Genomic DNA, 12,500 nt, shown 5'->3' on the forward strand with positions numbered 1-12,500 from the left:
AGAGGATGTGACTGAGGCTGGATATACATGTGGGAACAGATCACACACACACACACACACACTCTGAACGACTCTGCAGAGTGTGGTTTTGTACCGTCTCTGCTCGCTCGTGGTCAGTTGTTGTATCCATCGGCAACCACTTCCCGACACAGTCTGCAGCGTCTTTTCAGTCGATGTGCATGAGGAGGATCCACGGCGAGCTAACGGCGTGGACCCCGGGGGTGAGGGTCATGTGTTCTCTCTGAGCATGCTCAGTAGACCCTGTGATTCCATCAGACAGATTTATCTTTACAGAATGAAGCTAAGCTCACCTGACTCTGAGGTGGACTAAAAGGCACTGCTCTGGTGCATTGTGGGAAATGTAGGCTCCATCCAAAGGCCCCTGACTTTCCGTTTCTAGCTCCGTCATCGACCCGGTTCAGGACTGAAGCAGCCCTTGGAAGTGGGAGGAGTCAAGACCGTGTTCACGCCGTGGAGCAGGCTTTACTCCCATACACACACATGCTCATAGCTTAGCATAACAATGAGGGGTGATGATGTCACTGAGGCCACGCCCACTTCTTCATCTTCTCTCTGGTCATAACACAGTGACCTGCTGCTATAACTGTGTATACACACACACACACACACACACACACACACACACACATCAGTGTGAGTGTATTTATGAACCAATGAGCACACTGACTGAGGATTCCCTGTGTGTGTGTGTGTGTGTGTGTGTGTGTGTGTGTGTGTGTGTGTGTAATCCTCCCGCTCTTTCAGTCAGCAGGACAGCCCCTGATCCACCATCGTGTGTGTGTGTGTGTATGATCAGCGAGGTCACACACACACACACACACACACACACACACACACACACACACACACACACACACAGAGTAATACAAATGTAATAATTTAAATGTAAGTCGTTGTAGCCCCTCCCCCTCCTGTGGCGTCTGTTTGTGTTAATAAAGTTTTGGATCTTTGTCGTCCTCTCAAACAGCACAGAGACAGTCTGTATCTGCAGGCTGTGTGAAGGGGGAGGAGTCACACACTGTGCCTTTAAATACCTTTGTGTGTGTGGTTGTGTGGTTGTGTAGTAGTAACATGTGGTTGTGTAGTGTGTGTAGTAATGTGTGGTTGTGTAGTGTGTGTAGTAACATGTGGTTGTGTAGTAATGTGTGGTTGTGTAGTGTGTGTAGTAACATGTGGTTGTGTAGTAACATGTGGTTGTGTAGTGTGTGTAGTAACGTGTGGTTGTGTAGTGTGTGTAGTAACATGTGGTTGTGTAGTAACATGTGGTTGTGTAGTAACATGTGGTTGTGTAGTAACATGTGGTTGTGTAGTAACATGTGGTTGTGTAGTAACATGTGGTTGTGTAGTAACATGTGGTTGTGTAGTGTGTGTAGTAACATGTGGTTGTGTAGTGTGTGTAGTAACATGTGGTTGTGTAGTAACATGTGGTTGTGTAGTGTGTGTAGTAACATGTGGTTGTGTAGTAACGTGTGGTTGTGTAGTGTGTGTAGTAACATGTGGTTGTGTAGTAACATGTGGTTGTGTAGTAACGTGTGGTTGTGTAGTGTGTGTAGTAACCTGTGTGTAGTAACATGTGGTTGTGTAGTGTGTGTAGTAACGTGTGGTTGTGTAGTGTGTGTAGTAGCATGTGGTTGTGTAGTAACATGTGGTTGTGTAGTAACATGTGGTTGTGTAGTAATGTGTGGTTGTGTAGTGTGTGTAGTAACGTGTGGTTGTGTAGTAACATGTGGTTGTGTAGTTTGTGTAGTAACGTGTGGTTGTGTAGTGTGTGTAGTAACGTGTGGTTGTGTAGTAACATGTGGTTGTGTAGTGTGTGTAGTAACATGTGGTTGTGTAGTAACATGTGGTTGTGTAGTGTGTGTAGTAACGTGTGGTTGTGTAGTAACGTGTGGTTGTGTAGTGTGTGTAGTAACGTGTGGTTGTGTAGTGTGTGTAGTAACGTGTGGTTGTGTAGTGTGTAGTAACATGTGGTTGTGTAGCAACATGTGGTTGTGTAGTAACGTGTGGTTGTGTAGTAACGTGTGGTTGTGTAGTGTGTGTAGTAACGTGTGGTTGTGTAGTAACGTGTGGTTGTGTAGTGTGTGTAGTAACGTGTGGTTGTGTAGCAACGTGTGGTTGTGTAGTGTGTGTAGTAACGTGTGGTTGTGTAGTAACGTGTGGTTGTGTAGTGTGTGTAGTAACGTGTGGTTGTGTAGTGTGTGTAGTAACGTGTGGTTGTGTAGTAACATGTGGTTGTGTAGTAACATGTGGTTGTGTAGTAACGTGTGGTTGTGTAGTAACGTGTGGTTGTGTAGTAGCATGTGGTTGTGTAGTAACGTGTGGTTGTGTAGTAACGTGTGGTTGTGTAGTGTGTGTAGTAACATGTGGTTGTGTAGTAACGTGTGGTTGTGTAGTAACATGTGGTTGTGTAGTAACATGTGGTTGTGTAGTAACATGTGGTTGTGTAGTAACGTGTGGTTGTGTAGTAACGTGTGGTTGTGTAGTGTGTGTAGTAACGTGTGGTTGTGTGTTGCAGGCGGCCTGTGCTCCCTGACGATCGGGAAAGCGCTCCCTGAGGATGAAGGACAGTATAAATGCCGAGCAGAGACCTCAGCGGGGAAAGCTGAATGTTCCTGTATGGTTCTAGTTGACGGTAAGAACTCTGAATGTTCCTGTTGCTACTTTAATATCTGTGTCAGCAGGTTGATTAAAGCACGGAGACGGAAGAGACGGCGTGCAGACAGTCTGTAGAGACGGTAGAGGTGGCGTGCAGACAGTCTGTAGAGACAGTAGAGGTGGCGTGCAGACAGTCTAAGCCCCTCCCACTGGCTCCAGGTGAATTCTCCTGATTATATCCTGCTGCCTTCTCTCAGTCAGCTCACTCTGACTCTTGTATTTACTAATCCTGAACCTGCTCGGCTCTTTGGATGAAAACTGGAACTTTAGACAGATAGAGGTCTGAAACCCTGCAGTGAACACAGCAGAAAAAAACAACGCGCCCCTTTTCCCAGGATGCCTCGGTCTCCATCCGGTTTCCTGTAATTAAAATAACTCAACACAAACAGACTCAGTTATCAGAAGGAGATTTCTGAGACTTGGGTGTAGTTCTGACGGTCAGAAGAAGTCTCTAAAGGTTCATCCTCCAGGGATCTGATCAGATCTCTGGGGTTCATCCTCTGGTGATCGGATCAGATCTCTGGGGTTCATCCTCTGGTGATCGGATCAGATCTCTGGGGTTCATCCTCTGGTGATCAGATCAGATCTCTGGAGTTCATCCTCTGGTGATCAGATCAGATCTCTGGGGTTCATCCTCTGGTGATCAGATCAGATCTCTGGGGGTTCATCCCCTGGTGATCAGATCAGATCTCTGGGGTTCATCCTCTGGTGATCAGATCTCTGGGGTTCATCCTCTGGTGATCAGATCAGATCTCTGGGGTTCATCCTCTGGTGATCAGATCTCTGGGGTTCATCCTCTGGTGATCAGATCAGATCTCTGGGGTTCATCCTCTGGTGATCAGATCAGATCTCTGGGGGTTCATCCTCTGGTGATCAGATCAGATCTCTGGGGTTCATCCTCTGGTGATCAGATCTCTGGGGTTCATCCTCTGGTGATCAGATCAGATCTCTGGGGTTCATCCTCTGGTGATCAGATCTCTGGGGTTCATCCTCTGGTGATCAGATCAGATCTCTGGGGTTCATCCTCTGGTGATCTGATCAGATCTCTGGGGTTCATCCTCTGGTGATCAGATCAGATCTCTGGGGTTCATCCTCTGGTTATCAGATCTCTGGGGTTCATCCTCTGGTTATCAGATCTCTGGGGTTCATCCTCTGGTTATCAGATCTCTGGGGTTCATCCTCTGGTGATCTGATCAGATCTCTGGGGTTCATCCTCTGGTGATCAGATATCTGGGGTTTATCCTCTGGTGATCTGATCAGATCTCTGGGGTTTATCCTCTGGTGATCAGATCTCTGGGGTTTATCCTCAGGCCTGAACAAGGAGAGAAGGATAAACGTCAGGGGAAAAGAAAGCTACCTTTCTTGCTAGCTTGTTTTGAGTAAATCATTGTTTAACGTGTGAGGCGTTGACGCATGAGAAGCTAGCTGGTAGCCTGTTGGAGTAGCAAAAAGCTACGGTAGCTCATCGCTAAAGCTAATGAAACTCATACAGAGAACTGATGAAGCTCCTTCAAAATAAAAGATCTAAAAAGAATGAATTGATGATGATTTTCTGAAGGTTTCTCAGTTTTCTGTACATGACAAATGTATTAGAGCTGCAGCTATCGAATATTTTAGTAATCGAGTATTCTATCGAATATCCCGTCGATTAATCGAGTAATCTAATAAATCATACTTTTGCTTAATTAAGGTTTAACTCGTCTTGGGTCCCAAATTCACTTTCTGATTCACTGGTCAAGGCAGCAGGTAGATGAAAAATACAGGCCAAACACGTTTTAATGGCTGAAATAGCAAATAGTGTTTTGTGTAGCCTACACATCTATTACAGTACATTTAATAGAGAAAGCATTATGTTCTGTTGAATCAATCACAGAATCAATCATTATGTCAGATCAGGAGATTGAGAAACTTTAAATATATATTTGCTAAATTATCATTCCACAAACAAGTTCTGTCTTGATTTAGCTTTGAAGACATCAGACATTTAATATAATCAGCCTGTTTATTGTTAAAAGTGTATCTCTGTCTGCTCCTGCAGCGCGTGCATTCAGCACGCTCACAGACTACAGAGACCATAGACGCGTCTATGACAGAGACTGTGAGAGGACGTTGCTATCGTTATGTTAGCTGAGACTACAGAGACCATAGAAGCGTCTATGACAAAGACCGTGAGAGGACGCTGCTATCGTTACGTTAGCTGAGACTACAGAGACCATAGACGTGTCTATGACAGAGACTGTGAGAGGACGCTGCTATCGCTACGTTAGCTGAGACTACAGAGACCAGAGACGTGTCTATGACAGAGACTGTGAGAGGACGTTGCTATCGTTACGTTAGCTGAGACTACAGAGACCAGAGACGCGTCTATGACAGAGACTGTGAGAGGACGTTGCTATCGTTACGTTAGCTGAGACTACAGAGACCAGAGACGCGTCTATGACAGAGACTGTGAGAGGACGTTGCTATCGTTACGTTAGCTGAGACTACAGAGACCATAGACGTGTCTATGACAGAGACTGTGAGAGGACGCTGCTATCGCTACGTTAGCTGAGACTACAGAGACCATAGACGTGTCTATGACAGAGACTGTGAGAGGACGCTGCTATCGTTACGTTAGCTGAGACTACAGAGACCATAGACGTGTCTATGACAGAGACTGTGAGAGGACGTTGCTATCGTTATGTTAGCTGAGACTACAGAGACCATAGACGTGTCTATGACAGAGACTGTGAGAGGACGTTGCTATCGTTATGTTAGCTGAGACTACAGAGACCAGAGACGCGTCTATGACAGAGACTGTGAGAGGACGTTGCTATCGTTACGTTAGCTGAGACTACAGAGACCAGAGACGTGTCTATGACAGAGACTGTGAGGACGTTGCTATCGTTACGTTAGCTGAGACTACAGAGACCAGAGACGTGTCTATGACAGAGACTGTGAGAGGACGCTGCTATCGTTACGTTAGCTGAGACTACAGAGACCATAGACGTGTCTATGACAGAGACTGTGAGAGGACGTTGCTATCGTTATGTTAGCTGAGACTACAGAGACCAGAGACGCGTCTATGACAGAGACTGTGAGAGGACGTTGCTATCGTTACGTTAGCTGAGACTACAGAGACCAGAGACGTGTCTATGACAGAGACTGTGAGGACGCTGCTATCGTTACGTTAGCTGAGACTACAGAGACCATAGACGTGTCTATGACAGAGACTGTGAGAGGACGCTGCTATCGTTACGTTAGCTGAGACTACAGAGACCAGAGACGTGTCTATGACAGAGACTGTGAGAGGACGCTGCTATCGTTACGTTAGCTGCAAACACGGAGAGAGTGATCGGAGAAAAGCCGACCGTTTGACCGGATCACGTGTTCCCGACTGGGTCGTTTGGATCACAGATCAACTGTGTGCTGACTAAAAGTTTAAAGGGGCACGCCGCGCTCGCGCGTGCGTGTTAGCGCTGAAGTGTCTGTGTGTCAGAGAGAGGAGCAGGTAGCTGCAGCTACATTAAACGTGTTTTATACACATAGCAACGTTTTGATGACGCAAAAAAAAAAACTTAACGAAGCCTCGAGGCAGCGAAAATTCCTCGATGAATTTTTGTAATCGAATTATTCGAGTTATTCGTGGAATCGTTTCAGCTCTAAAATGTATATCATGTATATCAGGACTTTATCTGAACAATCTCCTTCTTTCTCTCTCTCTCCCTCCCCCACCTCACTCGCCCTCCTGCAGACCCCACAGAAAACTCTACGGCTGACAAGAAGTCCAAGAAAGCGACTCCAACCTCAGAGAGTGAGTTTCCAAAATATGCAGCTGCCTCTTTCCTTTTGCCCCAATATGGAGCTGCAGCCTGGGATCACTGGTTCCCACACACACACACACACACACACACACACAGGTTTCTATTTTAGAGCAGCTCTGTGTATCATTGAAACCATCACTGTCAGATGTTTAGTTCTTCCTCCCTCAGATGGTAACGTGCCGCTCTGCTGTCAACTTTAGGACCACATTTCCCATCAGCCCCCTGTGCCCCTCCCCCCTCTCCAAATGTGCTTCTCATGGCTCTGACAGCTTCGTCTCTCGTCATCCGTCATCAGTGAATCGCAGTGTCAGTGTCACTTTGGACGTGGTTGCCATGGTAACAGCATCCTGTGGGGCTGCACGTTCACGTGGAGGACTTCTGTTGTTGCTTGAGTAGTTGAAGGTCATGTGATCACAGACGGCACCTCAATACAAACCGTGTGTGTGTGTGTGTGTGTGTGTGTGTGTGTGTGTGCAACAGACTGTGTGTGTGTGTGTGTGTGCAACAGACTGTGTGTGTGTGTGTGTGTGTGTGTGTGTGTGCAACAGACTGTGTGTGTGTGTGTGTGTGTGTGTGTGCAACAGACTGTGTGTGTGTGTGTGTGTAAGTAACAGACTGTGTGTGTGTGTGTGTGTGTGTGTGTGTGTGTGTGTGTGCAACAGACTGTGTGTGCGTGTGTGTGTAAATAACAGACTGTGTGTGAGTGTGTGTGTGTGACTGTTGCTGCAGTTTGTTTTTCTGTCTTCAGCTCTCAGTGGAAAATCTGCTCTTATCTTTATGATCCAACTCTTAATCCTCTGTGTGTGTGTGTGTGTGTGTGTGTGCAGATTGTGCATACCTCAGTATTAAATTCTCCATGAGGATGCTGCTCTGACATGAACTCTGGTGTCCTGCTTTGAGTTTGTGAATCCTGAAACCTGAAGCAGGAGTGTGTGAGGACACACACACACACACACACACACACACACACACACACACTCACACACACACTGTGTTCTCTCCCTGTATGTGACGATGTTGGAGGTGAAAATACTTTTGGTTGTTGAAGTGTTAAATTGACTCTGTACTCTCACAGTGACATTCAGGTAGGATACCTGCATGGACCAGTGCAAGGCAGCCATGTTGGATTGATTTAGTCTCTGTCTCTTTATAGATATTGGTGATTTGAATTAGCTCTAAGCTAACATTAGCATGTCCTGCTTACATGAGGACCTTGTTTTTAAAGTCATGCGTTTTTGTGTCTGAAGAAAACTCATTTAATTATTGTTAATGTTGAAAAACGCCCTCTGCTGGTGAGGACGGTTCTTTGATTCAGTTTTTTATAAATAGCTGAGACTGAATTTTTTACTACAGTCAGGTTTATGTGATTTGAGTTAACCTGATTCTTGAAAAGCTTTAACTATTGATTCATATCTGAAAGAAGAAGGGGGAGGACAGGGGGAGGACCGAGGGAGGACCTGGGGAAGATGGGGGAGGATCGGGGGAGGACCGGGGACGGTGGATGCTCTTCATGGCTCCTCTCTTCCTTTTAAGGTCTGCTTTGCTCGACCGTCCCTCCTCTCAGACTTTGTTTTACTTGACGCTGCACATCTAAACTCTGCAGCTCCTCCAGGTCACGCTCTTTACAGAGACGCCACAAAAAACAGGAAGACGTCCACAGAGACTCAAAAACCTGGAAAATGTTACAGAGCAATCTGCAGCCTAACACTGAGTCTTACTGAACCTGAGTCTTACTGAACCTGAGTCTGTCTGAACCTGAGTCTGACTGAACCTGAGTCTGACTGAACCCGAGTCTGTCTGAACCCGAGTCTGTCTGAACCTGAGTCTGACTGAACCTGAGTCTGACTGAACCTGAGTCTGACTGAACCTGAGTCTGTCTGAACCTGAGTCTGTCTGAACCTGAGTCTGACTGAACCTGAGTCTGACTGAACCTGAGTCTGTCTGAACCTGAGTCTGACTGAACCTGAGTCTGACTGAACCTGAGTCTGACTCAGGGTTCTTGCTTTAGTTCTGGCTGCAGGTTGTTGCTTTAGTCCTCGCTGTAGGTTGTTGCTTTAGTTCTGGCTGCAGGTTGTTGCTTTAGTTCTGGCTGCAGGTTGTTGCTTTAGTTCTGGCTGCAGGTTGTTGCTTTAGTTCTGGCTGCAGGTTGTTGCTTTAGTTCTGGCTGCAGGTTGTTGCTTTAGTTCTGGCTGCAGGTTGCTGCTGTAGGTTGTTGCTTTAGTTCTGTCTGCAGGTTGTTGCTGTAGGTTGTTGCTTTAGTTCTGGCTGCAGGTTGTTGCTTTAGCTCTGGCTGCAGGTTGTTGCTTTAGTCCTCGCTGTAGGTTGTTGCTTTAGTTCTGGCTGCAGGTTGTTGCGTTAGTTCTGGCTGCAGTTGTTGCTTTAGTTCTGGCTGCAGGTTGTTGCTGATGGTTGTTGCATTAGTTCTGGCGGCAGGTTGTTGCTTTAGTTCTGGCTGCAGGTTGTTGCTTTAGTTCTGGCTGCAGGTTGTTGCTTTATTTCTGGCTGTAGGTTGTTGCTGCAGGTTGTTGCGTTAGTTCTGGTGGCAGGTTGTTGCTGCAGGTTGTTGCATTAGTTCTGACTGCAGGTTGTTGCTTTAGTTCTGGCTGCAGGTTGTTGCTTTAGTTCTGGCTGCAGGTTGTTGCTTTAGTTCTGGCTGCAGGTTGTTGCTTTATTTCTGGCTGTAGGTTGTTGCTGCAGGTTGTTGCGTTAGTTCTGGTGGCAGGTTGTTGCTGCAGGTTGTTGCATTAGTTCTGACTGCAGGTTGTTGCTTTAGTTCTGGCTGCAGGTTGTTGCTTTAGTTCTGGCTGCAGGTTGTTGCTGCAGGTTATTGCTTTAGTTCTGTCTGCAGGTTGTTGTTGCAAGTTGTTGCATTAGTTCTGGTGGCAGGTTGTTGCTGCAGGTTGTTGCATTAGTTCTGGCTGCAGGATGCTGCTGTAGGTTGTTGCTTTAGTTCTGTCTGCAGGTTGTTGCTGTAGGTTATTGCTTTAGTTTTGGCTGCAGGTTGTTGCTTTAGTTCTGTCTGCAGGTTGTTGCGTTAGTTCTGGCTGCAGGTTGTTGCTTTAGTTCTGGCTGCAGGTTGTTGCTGTAGGTTGTTGCTTTAGTTCTGGCTGTAGGTTGTTGCTTTAGTTCTGTCTGCAGGTTGTTGCTGTAGGTTGTTGCGTTAGTTCTGGCTGCAGGTTGTTACTGCAGGTTGTTGCATTAGTTTTGGCTGCAGGTTGTTGCTGTAGGTTGTTGCGTTAGTTCTGGCTGCAGGTTGTTGCATTAGTTTTGGCTGCAGGTTGTTGCTTTAGGTTGTTGTGTTAGTTCTGGCTGCAGTTTGTTGCTGTAGGTTGTTGCATTAGTTCTGGCTGCAGGTTGTTGCTGCAGGTTGTTGCATTAGTTCGGTCTGCGGGTTGTTGCTTTAGTTCTGTCTGCAGGTTGTTGCTTTAGTTCTGTCTGCAGGTTGTTGCAATAGTTCTGTCTATAGGTTGTTGCTTTAGTTCTGTCTGCAGGTTGTTGCTTTAGTTCTGTCTGCAGGTTGTTGCTTTAGTTCTGGCTGCAGGTTGCTGCTGCAGGTTGTTGCTTTAGTTCTGTCTGCAGGTTGTTGCTGTAGGTTGTTGCAATAGTTCTGGCTGCAGGTTGTTGCATTAGTTCTGGCTGCAGGTTGTTGCTTTAGTTCTGGCTGCAGGTTGTTGCTGTAGGTTGTTGCAATAGTTCTGGCTGCAGGTTGTTGCATTAGTTCTGGCTGCAGGTTGTTGCTTTAGTTCTGGCTGCAGGTTGTTGCTGCAGGTTGTTGCATTAGTTCTGGCTGCAGGTTGTTGCTGCAGGTTGTTGCATTAGTTCTGACTGCAGGTTGTTGCTTTAGTTCTGGCTGCAGGTTGTTGCTTTAGTTCTGGCTGCAGGTTGTTGCTGCAGGTTGTTGCTTTAGTTCTGGCTGCAGGTTGTTGTTGCAGGTTGTTGCATTAGTTCTGGCTGCAGGTCTCTGCTGTAGGTTGTTGCTTTAGTTCTGTCTGCAGGTTGTGGCTGCAGGTTGTTGCGTTAGTTCTGGCTGCAGGTTGTTGCTTTAGTTCTGGCTGCAGGTTGTTGCTGTAGGTTGTTGCTTTAGTTCTGGCTGTAGGTTGTTGCTTTAGTTCTGTCTGCAGGTTGTTGCTGTAGGTTGTTGCGTTAGTTCTGGCTGCAGGTTGTTGCTGCAGGTTGTTGCATTAGTTCTGGCTGCAGGTTGTTGCTGTAGGTTGTTGCGCTAGTTCTGGCTGCAGGTTGTTGCATTAGTTTTGGCTGCAGTTTGTTGCTGTAGGTTGTTGCATTAGTTCTGGCTGCATTTTGTTGCTGCAGGTTGTTGCATTAGTTCTGTCTGCAGGTTGTTGCTGTAGGTTGTTGCGTTAGTTCTGGCTGCAGGTGTTTGCGCTAGTTTTGGCTCCAGGTTGTTGCTGTAGGTTGTTGCGTTAGTTCTGGCTGCAGGTGTTTGCGCTAGTTCTGTCTGCAGGTTGTTGCTTTAGTTCTGTTTGCAGGTTGTTGATTTAGTTCTGTCTGCAGGTTGTTGCTTTAGTTCTGTCTGCAGGTTGTTGCATTAGTTCTGTCTATAGGTTGTTGCTTTAGTTCTGTCTGCAGGTTGTTGCTTTAGTTCTGTCTGCAGGTTGTTGCTTTAGTTCTGTCTGCAGGTTGTTGCTTTAGTTCTGTCTGCAGGTTGTTGCTTTAGTTCTGTCTGCAGGTTGTTGCTGTAGGTTGTTGCTTTAGTTCTGGCTGCAGGTTGCTGCTGCAGGTTGTTGCTTTAGTTCTGTCTGCAGGTTGTTGCGTTAGTTCTGGCTGCAGCTGTTTGCGCTAGTTTTGGCTCCAGGTTGTTGCATTAGTTTTGGCTGCAGTTTGTTGCTGTAGGTTGTTGCATTAGTTCTGGCTGCAGGTTGTTGCTGTAGGTTGTTGCGTTAGTTCTGGCTGCAGGTGTTTGCGCTAGTTCTGTCTGCAGGTTGTTGCTTTAGTTCTGTCTGCAGGTTGTTGCTTTAGTTCTGTCTGCAGGTTGTTGCATTAGTTCTGTCTATAGGTTGTTGCTTTAGTTCTGTCTGCAGGTTGTTGCTTTAGTTCTGTCTGCAGGTTGTTGCTTTAGTTCTGTCTGCAGGTTGTTGCTTTAGTTCTGTCTGCAGGTTGTTGCTTTAGTTCTGTCTGCAGGTTGTTGCTGTAGGTTGTTGCTTTAGTTCTGGCTGCAGGTTGCTGCTGCAGGTTGTTGCTTTAGTTCTGTCTGCAGGTTGTTGCGTTAGTTCTGGCTGCAGCTGTTTGCGCTAGTTTTGGCTCCAGGTTGTTGCTTTAGTTCTGGCTGCAGGTTGCTGCTGCAGGTTGTTGCGTTAGTTCTGTCTGCAGGTTGTTGCTTTAGTTCTGTCTGCAGGTTGTTGCTGTAGGTTGTTGCTTTAGTTCTGGCTGCAGGTTGTTGCTTTAGTTCTGTCTGCAGGTTGTTGCTTTAGTTCTGTCTGCAGGTTGTTGCTGTAGGTTGTTGCTTTAGTTCTGGCTGCAGGTTGTTGCTTTAGTTCTGGCTGCAGGTTGTTGCTTTAGTTCTGTCTGCAGGTTGTTGCTTTAGTTCTGTCTGCAGGTTGTTGCTTTAGTTCTGTCTGCAGGTTGTTGCTTTAGTTCTGGCTGCAGGTTGCTGCTGCAGGTTGTTGCTTTAGTTCTGTCTGCAGGTTGCTTCTGTAGGTTGTTGCTTTAGTTCTGGCTGCAGGTTGCTGCTGCAGGTTGTTGCTTTAGTTCTGGCTGCAGGTTGTTGCTTTAGTTCTGTCTGCAGGTTGTTGCTTTAGTTCTGGCTGCAGGTTGTTGCTTTAGTTCTGGCTGCAGGTTGTTGCTTTAGTTCTGTCTGCAGGTTGTTGCTTTAGTTCTGTCTGCAGGTTGTTGCTGTAGGTTGTTCCTTTAGTTCTGGCTGCAGGTTGTTGCGTTAGTTCTGTCTGCAGGTTGTTGCGTTAGTTCTGTCTGCAGGTTGCTGCTTTAGTTCTGGCTGCAGGTTGTTGCTTTAGTTCTGGCTGCAGGTTGTTGCGCTAGTTCTGTCTGCAGGTTGCTGCTGCAGGT

At 46.6% G+C, this 12,500-nt stretch overlaps 1 protein-coding gene across 1 annotated transcript in view; it reads left to right on the plus strand.

Annotated features, from left to right (window-relative positions):
- Nucleotides 1-1,592: 1,592 nt before the first annotated feature.
- The window catches only part of mylkb (myosin light chain kinase b), a gene marked incomplete at its 5' end in the record, with an annotated part of 25,902 nt that continues 14,994 nt past the window's right edge, over nt 1,593-12,500 (plus strand). The window contains 3 exons of the mRNA XM_079358004.1: nt 1,593-1,602; nt 2,537-2,653; nt 6,410-6,469. Coding sequence (XP_079214130.1) covers nt 1,593-1,602; nt 2,537-2,653; nt 6,410-6,469 — 187 coding nt within the window. The remainder of the gene's footprint in view (nt 1,603-2,536; nt 2,654-6,409; nt 6,470-12,500) is intronic.

The sequence above is a fragment of the Symphodus melops genome (assembly GCF_947650265.1).
Source record: "Symphodus melops genome assembly, chromosome: 12".
Lineage (NCBI taxonomy): Eukaryota > Metazoa > Chordata > Actinopteri > Labriformes > Labridae > Symphodus > Symphodus melops.